Source organism: Paroedura picta, chromosome 9, assembly GCF_049243985.1.
Source record: "Paroedura picta isolate Pp20150507F chromosome 9, Ppicta_v3.0, whole genome shotgun sequence".
Classification (NCBI taxonomy): domain Eukaryota; kingdom Metazoa; phylum Chordata; class Lepidosauria; order Squamata; family Gekkonidae; genus Paroedura; species Paroedura picta.
In genome coordinates this window covers 26,113,410-26,123,056 of record NC_135377.1, presented here as the reverse complement: position 1 = coordinate 26,123,056, position 9,647 = coordinate 26,113,410, and the positions used below count along the sequence as shown (strand labels likewise).

General features: G+C 39.2%; 1 protein-coding gene across 3 annotated transcripts; it reads right to left on the bottom strand.

The window, feature by feature from the left end:
* Positions 1 to 276: 276 nt before the first annotated feature.
* SLC7A13 (solute carrier family 7 member 13) lies at positions 277 to 9,025 on the bottom strand. 3 transcript variants are annotated; one of them, XM_077352011.1, is made up of 4 exons: positions 5,824 to 9,025; positions 5,000 to 5,131; positions 4,054 to 4,169; positions 277 to 1,140 (listed from the first exon to the last, which is right to left on the bottom strand). In XM_077352011.1, exons 1-4 carry the CDS (start codon positions 6,539 to 6,541, stop codon positions 907 to 909), a joined length of 1,200 nt encoding a protein of 399 aa, XP_077208126.1. In that variant the 5' UTR covers positions 6,542 to 9,025; the 3' UTR covers positions 277 to 906. The 3 variants fall into 3 exon arrangements, with proteins under 3 accessions (XP_077208126.1, XP_077208124.1, XP_077208125.1); XM_077352009.1 differs by having other exon boundaries at positions 4,054 to 4,418; positions 5,824 to 9,020; XM_077352010.1 differs by having other exon boundaries at positions 909 to 1,470; positions 4,054 to 4,418; positions 5,824 to 9,023.
* Positions 9,026 to 9,647: the final 622 nt, after the last annotated feature.

Here is a 9,647-nt window from a genome sequence, read left to right as displayed (position 1 = left end):
AAAAAAAGAAAAATGAACTTTTTTGTGGGGAAGCAGGATATCTGGACTGCAGAGAGAACACTCACTATGCACAGATTCAAGAGGATTTGTTTAGTTAAAAAAATAAATAGGAATCCAATAAATGACCGGACATCTTGTCCTTAGAAGTATCTTTTGGTGCCTGTTTCATGATGGGAAGCATTGTAAGTAGCTGTGAAGTGACAGGCGTTACATGCAGATAGCCGGCAAAGGTTGGCTATTTCAGGTGGTCACTATAAGCACAGGAATTGCACTAAATGAGCAAAACTATTATTTATTGGTTGATTTGCATAGTGGTGCCAATGTATACAGCCTTTTACAGAGTTAAACTAGCAAAACAAAACAAAAAGATACACCCCTGACTCAAGTAGCTTACACAACTTGGTCCGTCACAAATCACCCACATCTTGGTCCGTCTCAACTAATGCTGGTTTAAGTTCCTTCTCTCTGTATCACAGTTTCACCAAGAAACAAGCCAGGATTCAGACACGAAGTCTCAACTCAGACATCACACAAAACTACAGCTAACTGTGGCTCATAAACCATCTTCTGATCCTGGTTTTATGGACAGCAGTTACCCAGTGTTAGTGGAATATTCTGATCCAAGTAGTTTAACTCTGACCCAAGTAGTGTAACACTTACAGCTTTTTGTAAAAGGAAAAAATATATCTCTGGGCACTAGCCTTTTCAGTATACTTGGCAAACAATACTTTCAAATTTCAAAAAAAAAATGAAATAGAGAGTGCAGAATGTAGAATATGGAATATGCTTACTCTAAGATATTTACCTCTATGTTTTTGTTAGATATTACTTAGCTTTATGGCTACTAATAGCCCATAATTTAGAGAGATGCCTTTTAAAATAAACACAGAGTATAAATGACAGCCATTACTCATATTTGTGATTAGCATGTGACACTTCCAGCAACAACTGCAGGTAGCATGTAATCTTGTCAAAAAATGCAAAATGTATTTTAAAATGTACAAAAGGCACATATATGAGAAGACCCCCAAGCACAAAAAGGAATGCATATATGTACTGCACTTTTGGAGACCAAACTATAGGAGCACAAACTAAGAACAGAGAAATTGCCACCATTCCATATGCAACCGGTAAAAACACCTGCAGAATAAAAAAAAGAGGTTTGAGAAAGCAGAAGTCAGATATATAAACCAGAATGGAGTAAATACACACAAATACACACACACATGCCTTTTTCATATTCTGTTCACGGGATCTTGAGTTCCCAGGTTCCTATTTTCCAGTCTGTGAAAACAACTGAAGTAGCCCCCAGGCACAAACTCTCCAAAGCTCCATTTCCACCATAACTCTTAAATATTCATGGCTGCCTTGCGGTCACCTTGCACAGTGGCAACAGCTATTCCATCATGTTCACACAGAACACTTACACTGGCTTTGTTTCGAGTGTGGTTATCAATGTGACTGTAAAACCTGCACAGATGGGGATGCAGAGTTAATTTTTCTTTCCCATTAGCATCATTTATATGCCTCCCCACCATATACACAAGTGAGAGATTTCAGATGCCCAACTGATGTTGGATTAGATATTACAGTCAACTATGGTTTGCTTTCCCACAAATGTCTCCTAAACAAGGAGATGCAGTCAGTTCTGTGCCATTTGGGACCAACTCATGTATTCCAGTAGTTGCAGATAGATGCAACTCTTGGATGAGGTCAGCATTTATGATGATAAACTCTCTCAGACCCTGCTGCTTCCCATTTCTACCTTCTTCTGTTGATCTCTACCTTCAGACAGACTCTGCCTTAGGCACTCTCTTGACCATCTTCATCAAAAACCTATGTCTCTGACCCCTTTGTGAGTGGGAGTGGGAGGGGTTCTGGGTGTGTCTGAGGGAGGGGGAAGGGACCAGGGAGGAAGTTAGGGAAGCAAGAGTTACCGGGGGGGGGGGAGGAGGGCAGGGGGGGGAGAAGGAGTTTGTGCCTGTGTATGTATCTGAAAGAGGGGGAGGGCGTTGTGTGTGTGTCTGAGATAGGGGGAGGGGGAAGGACCAAGGAACCCCAGAGCAGGTGTACCACAGACCTTGTGAGAGTCAGGCTGTCACTAATTTATTTATAAGGCCCTGATTGTCCTTGGCACCAAGGATGTCATTGGCCTAATTATGAATTGGTATAGGGATTTGATTGACCCTGTGGGACATTCCCATAAAGAATCCAATTTTGTATTACCCCTTGTCTTACCCCTTGTTGTCTTGGAAATCATAAACTTCCCTTTGAATCCTTGGGTTTGACCACCTGAAACTTTGAAACTCTGTTTATGATCTATGGACTCTGAAACTCAACTCTGTAACCTCCTGTTAAGAGTATAAGTGCTTAGAGAGAAATATCAAACAGTATATAGTTTGTCAAACAATATCGTTTGTCACTGCTAGTATTAACATTTTGTGCACCTTAAATAAAATCAAAACATTTATTAATACTTGTCTGCTTCTTGGATGTAACAAAAACAAGGAGCTGTGTGACTGTATATATTAAAAGAAAACCGCGTTCTCCAATTACCTCGTATGGTTAATTATTCCACACAGGGAATCTTTTCAACTAATACACGACCTGAGAAGTCTTGCTTGGTGCAGCACCTGTGCCCCAGGTGTTATCTGAACTTAGCTAGCAAAACTAATCTGCAGTATCCTTCAAGGAGATTGACAAAAAACCTTACAGTTGCACTGTCATAATTCCAACCATCTTAAAGTCTTATTACAAACACAGCAATCTGTTTTTTTCATACATGGTCTCATCAGTTACATTATATTCGCAAATCACTGCATGCAATTTAAATTTTAACAAGATCTAAAAGTTATAAATTATTACTCTCTTAGTATGCACATATTGGCTCTGCAATTCCTGCTCCAAACAACCTGATGTATAGCGCCATCACATGTCCTTGTTCTTATACAGGTTTTATTGGATTATGGGATTTTATAATTGTAAGCCGCTGAGAGTCTTTCAAGAGTGATGGGATAGAAGTCCAAAAATAAATAAAATATTGTATTGTTCTTTTCGATAACACTATTATATTTTCCTTCTTCCCCTACTCTTCTCCCTTTGTACATGGCCAGATTATTAGATATTTCCACTTCGTGAAGGATCCAAGCCATGCATTCAGTTTAGTGGATGAAACAGACTTGGTTTTTGACCAAGATGGAGAATACAGTCATCCAAAGATTCTGTTTTACCTCCAATCAGATTTCGGGAAGGTGTCCCCCTCATAGGTGAAGGGAGAGAGATTATGCCTCAGTGTGAAGAAATAGTAAGAAAGGCAGACAGAGAGCTGTGCATAAGAGGAACCTGTGAATCTGATGTGGAGTAGTTGGTCTCTGGTCCTGTGGAATGCCTCTGTTGACATTAGTGATTCACCTGCATAAGTACTAATAAAGTAAATAATATGGAAAATCTGTAAGACTCAGTAGACAGTCCTCCAAAGGGAATAAACACAGGAAATAACCACAATACTTCCTGTTCTTTGAATAAGTGAGAAAGATGTGACAGTATCACAGTGAACATACACTCCCCTCAGGAGACTTCTCTTATTCTATGAGATTCCCTGGATGTCAATTTAAGCACCAAGATTTTGCAAGTTTGGAGATGGCTGTGCTGCAGTGTCCCTCATATTAGTGGTGCTGAACTTAAGTGAGATGGTCGAAGCATCATGGCATAGCTAACTTGTGTAGTGGTTAGGAGCATGGATTTCTATAATCTGGCCAGTTGGGTTTGCGCTCCCCCTCATGCAGCCAGATAGGTGACCTTGGGCTCACCACAGCATTGATAAAGCTGTTCTGACCAAGCAGTAATATCAGGGCTCTCTCAGCCTCACCTACCTCACAGGGTGTCTGTTGTGGGGAGAGGAAAGGGAAGCCAAATGTAAGCTGTTTTGAGATTCTTTTGGGTAGAGAAAAGCGGCATATAAGAACCAACTCTGCTGCTTCTTGTAAAGACTTGCAAGACCCACATATTATTCATTTTAGAATTTGTTATATATTTTAATTTATTCCCTTTTACCTTGTATGGTCTGCGTAGATTAGGTTCTCGGTACCTGAGGACAATCAGGCTTGTACACGTAAATCCAATCATGAGCCAGACAGAGAATCCAAAATAATTGGTTAAAGCAATCAGGTCTGATGGGATAATAAAAATGGACGCAATAATAGTTGAAAAAATCATGGCTGGCGCTGGAGTCCAATAGTGGACATTAAGCATGGATATCACAATGGGCAAATGTCCAGACTGACTCCCAGCATAGCTTAATCGTCCAAGTGTAAACATGCTGCTATTAAGGGCACCAAATATTGAAATGGCCACGGATACAGGGATAATCCATGCAACTGACGGGATCACTCTGTCAGCCCAAGTGACTGCTACAGCAACTGCAAGAAAACGTCAACATTATTAGATGACTTGTGCTAACAGCTCATCCACTTGGCCAGTTGGTTAAATGTTGCAGGATCTGCAAGTGAGGCCTGGTTTACTTATTCACTTATATCCTACCTTCCCAACACAATACAGTCCAGGTGACTTACAACAGTCATGAACTCTACAACAGATAAGAACAATAGAAAGCCAGCAGCATAGAAATACAACAGTTTAGAAACACACAAAAAGCAAGAAAAGTAATAAAAACACAAAAGCTAAAAAGCAGACTTAGAAGCTTAAAAACCAAACATTAAAACAATAAAAAGAGGTGCTAATGTGGTACAGCAAAATGGACATGAACAATAAATCAAAGGCTTGGGGAAAAGTTTTCATTTGCTCTCTAAAAGGTAGCCAATTAGTTGCCAACTGATCTTCTCGGAGGAGAAAATTTTTAAAGTCTTGATATAACAGAAAAGAGCTCTGTCATTTACATTTAAGCTGACAATATTAGTCAAAGTCCTTTTGAGTTTATTTAGTGAATTCTAGGTTGACATTAAACATGAATGGAGTCAAAAATACAAACTGCTGATCATACCTGAGGAGACAACTTCCTTGGGTGTGAGAACTGTCAGATATGAAACATTTACCAGCAAGTAAAACAGAGTCACTAAAGGAAGGGCAGTCATCACAGTCCTGGGAATATTTTTGTTTGGGTTTTTAATCTCCTCTGCAATATAAAATTAGAAGACACTTTATTACACAAATATTGCCTATATGCCTTATAGACTAGCAGCAGTCAGCTTCATGCTGATATAAACAGGACCATGGCAGTCTCTGACAAAGCCTTTTTGAGGAACTTTTTCTGGACCTGAAAAGAATGCAGTACTAGGATATCCATTACAGAAAATCTGTATGTGAGCATTGAAAGAAGGTACATAACCACAGGTCTGTACCTTAGGTCTTGAATCTTACAATACATTTGGGTCAGATATCAACAGAATATATACTCCTACTTTTATTTTTGATTGTGCTAATACAGAAAAAAAAGGCCTGATTACCAAATGTATCTGTCCATGAAATGAAAATAACCATTTCATATATTGCTTCCACACAACTAGTTTAAGCTCTGGAATGATCAGGAATAGTTTTTCAGCACGGTGAAGAATGGAAGCATTCTCCCATGAAAGAGATAAAATATTTTACAAAACGTAGAAATGCATAGCTTGCAAAAAACTACAAGAATGGATCAACGTGGCCTGAACTCACCCTGAATTGGACTAAACATGGAGCTACTCTGTACAATTATTATGTCTGTGGTGAAGGCAGGAATTTAGCCAGCCCCTAGCAGGTAGCTCTATTTCAGTAGGATTTGGAAAAATGCGTGGCTGCCCCAAAGTAGAAAGAAAAGGAGAGTTGTACCTGCCATATAATTGAGAGACCACCAGCCGCCATATGCATACAGTCCTTGGAAAAAGGCTTCTGCGATCTGACCGGCATCTGGAATCTCTGCATCGAAAGCATTCTCAAATCTTGCCACATTCTCTTTCCTCCCTCTTATCAGCAGGACAATCCCGCTAATTGCAATTACCGACAGAGCCATCATTTTCAAGATGGTAAAAATAGTCTGCACCCAAGTAGCCATCTTGACACTTCGGCCGTTGAGGATTCCAAGAAACCAGAGAACAGCCAGAGCTAGGCCTTTCTTCTGCAGTTCTGGAGCCTGGCACTCGCCGTAGAAAGGCTGGATTGCGTACTCAGCGAACAGCAAGGCCCGAGCAGCATTCGATGCTGGTTTATTGAACAGTGCTGTCCACATAAAAAGGAATGCAAGAGGAGAGCCAAGAGCTCTCTTTATGTGGCTGTATTCTCCTCCCGACAATGGTAAAGCAGTGCCTAGCTCTGCATAACAGAGAGCACCCATCAGAGATATGATACCACAGATCGTCCAGATGATCAAAGCAACACCAACGTTGAGTGAAGAGTACTGCAGTACCCCTGTAGGGGATACAAAGATCCCTGCTCCTACAATCGTACCCATGATAAAGCTAACCCCTTCAAAATATCCAATGGTTTTTTTGAGCCTCATCTCACTGTCTTCATCTCCTCCTTTGGCTGGATCACAGAAGTCTCTCCCCATGTTTCCTTCTGCTGCTTCATTTGCTGCCTCCTTAATACAATGCAGGGAATTTTTGCAGGGTCATTACAAACAGGTTATCGTTTTAACTTTAACAAGCAGAGTACTCAAAGTGTTAATGATTAACTATATGTCTTCTTAAAAGGAATTTGCCTGTCTTTGAAAATGACAATTTGATCAGCGCTCTCAAAATAGTTTTCTGTTGAGAAAATGGAAAATTGAGTACTCTGTTTAGGCTGTACTAGAAGACAGAAATGCCACAGTAGATCAGGCAGATTATTGCAGACCATAATGATGATTAATCACCAATATTTATGAAGCACTTTTCACATGAAAAAGAATCTCGATTGTTACTATTTTGTTTGTATTTTCTGTTTCTCCGTATCATGGATGCAAAGACTAACTGATGTAATTGAGCCAATATGCTCCTCATTTTTAGAGCAATTTGCTTCCAGTTATTGATTGCAATGGGCTCATACTGAAGTCACTCTGTATTGGATTGTCCTGTGAGTTATTTCCAGGTAGTTAAAGAAAGCATTTGTAACAAAGCAGAAGCTTAACTAGGCATTCCTGTCATTTCTAAGACGTATGACATTCCAGTCTCATTGTTCAGTCCTAGCTATACAACTTCCACTGAACCAAACTGGTTTATGAATTGAGGCCAGACCTTTTGAATTCTCTAATGCAGCTTTTCTCAACTTTTTTGAGAAACTCCTGAAATATTCTTCAAGCTTCAAGAAACCCCAGAAGTGGTGTGATCGTGCAGAATATGGTTGGGAAACATAGCTGTGTACCCCGCCTACACAGGACACCTTTCCAACTTTTCCATGCCCAACATTGGCCATTGGGGGAACGAGCTGACATGACCATACATGGTCGTATCGCCCAATAAATGTTTAACAAATTTTAAAATATATAAAAATTTAATTAACTTCCACCCATTCAGGAAACCTTTCTAGAGCTTTCCTAAATTCCTGGTTGAGAAAGCCTACTCTAATGCAAAGATCAGATATATTCTTCAGTTCTTAAAAAAAAAACATAAGCAGTTCAAAACAAAGAATCATAGAATCACAGAGTTGGAAGGGACATCTTGGGTCATCTAGTCCAACCCCCTGCACTATGCAGGACACTCACAAGGCATGCAATCAGATATATAACAAAATAAAAGCAACATAACATGCAATTTCACTCATACAATGTCAAGGTTAGACTGTGAATGCTACAATAGGGGAAAATAAATATGTTAATTACTGTATTGTTGATTTGCACTCCATTAGGGACAGCTAGAATCTCTAAACTTCTCTCATCATCCATTATAAATAACAATCTAATTTGTTCCAGGCTCTTTTCACAGAGAATCACCCCTGGAAAATTTATGCTAGAATTCACACCAAGCCTCTCTCTATGCTAGAATTCACACCAAGCCCACCTCCTTCCTTTCCCTCTCCCCTCCTGTCATTTTCTTTATAAATATTTCCTCTTGAAGCATCTGAAGAAGTGATCTCTGGCACAAAACAGCTAATGCTGAAATAAACATTGTTAGTCTGAAAGGTAGCAGTGGAATGAACGTACCTTCCACAGCAGAATCCATTGTATCTATCTGACAAGGCTATATCTTTCCACATATACTGGGTTATGCCTGTAGAAATGTAACTGTTGTTAGAAAACTCTTCCTCCTAAACACTGGTTAACTGATGTTGGACTCCCAAGGTGAGGCAAAAATAATTACAAATTGTTGTCTAAATGTCAGATGTAAACAAGTTAATTGAGACAATCAGTCCTTTCTCGAAAATTATATGCATACTTTGGGATGAGAAATCTTGATCAAAGTGAACTGATAAACTGAGTGTCAAAAGGTTTGAAGCCACAGTAAGGTCATAATTGAACTGGTACCATGCATGCCTTCCAGGTACAGGACTGAGATTCCATTTAGAGTCCTATCACATATGTCCAACAAAGCAGTTCTATATCAAATAATAAGCATGGATAACACAATCATTAAAAGAAATATTAGCTTAATCTTCTCCCCTTAAAAGCCCCATCTCCATCAGAACAAGAGACAAGTGAAAATACATCAGCCTATGAATAACGTCTTTGTCAGTGATTGTCTTCCATTCAAACACATTTGGGTTGATAAACTGTATATTTAAATTGGTTATCTAATTAATTAAAAGTAAAGGTAAAGGTATCCCCTGTGCAAGCACTGAGTCATGTCTGACTCTTGGGGTGACTACCTCCAGCGTTTTCATGGCAGACTCAATACGGGGTGGTTTGCCAGTGCCTTCCCCAGTCATTACCGTTTACCCCCCAGCAAGCTGGGTACTCATTTTACCGACCTCGGAAGGATGGAAGGCTGAGTCAGCCTTGAGCCGGCTGCTGGGAGTGAACTCCCAGTCTCATGGGCAGTGCTTCAGACTGCATGTCTGCTGCCTTACCACTCTGCACCACATATCTAATTAATTACATAAGCACAATTGCATACTGTTATTATTATTATTAATATTATTATTATAATTATATAATGTGTAATTCTGCTAAGATAAAAATGACATATTTATATATTTAAAAATTTTCTTTGGTTTAACTGTAGCATATTTATGAATCACAACAAACACCATTAGAAGAGACATTTCCTGTGTGAAATGGCACTAGCAATTGACAGTTTTGATAAGTACTGAAAATAATTAACTTAAAAAAAGAATTGCCTTATTGGGAATTTATTTGGGCATACTAAAAACCTTTCTTGAGCTTTTTAATTGATTAATTTCCCCAAGGTTTACACCCCAGTCAGAGCATTATGCCATTTCTTTTTCTTTTTTGTCCTGTTTTATGGCACAGTTGCTCTGTGAAAAGCCCCAGACTAGTGTGGATGAGATACTTGAAGTAAGCACAAAGGAAATTAAACACTATTCCATTAGTTCCTCGACATTACAATGCTGGATAGGGAAAAAAATGTCAAAGTGTCCAATTGCAAGTCATCTTTTGACATTAAGACACTTGGATTTCCTATAAATAGCAATGAAATTAGATTTGGTTTAAATAATTCAGTACAAATATGAATCCAGCAGGTATACTGAGTATCAAGAAATAAAGCAAAGCATGCCAGCAA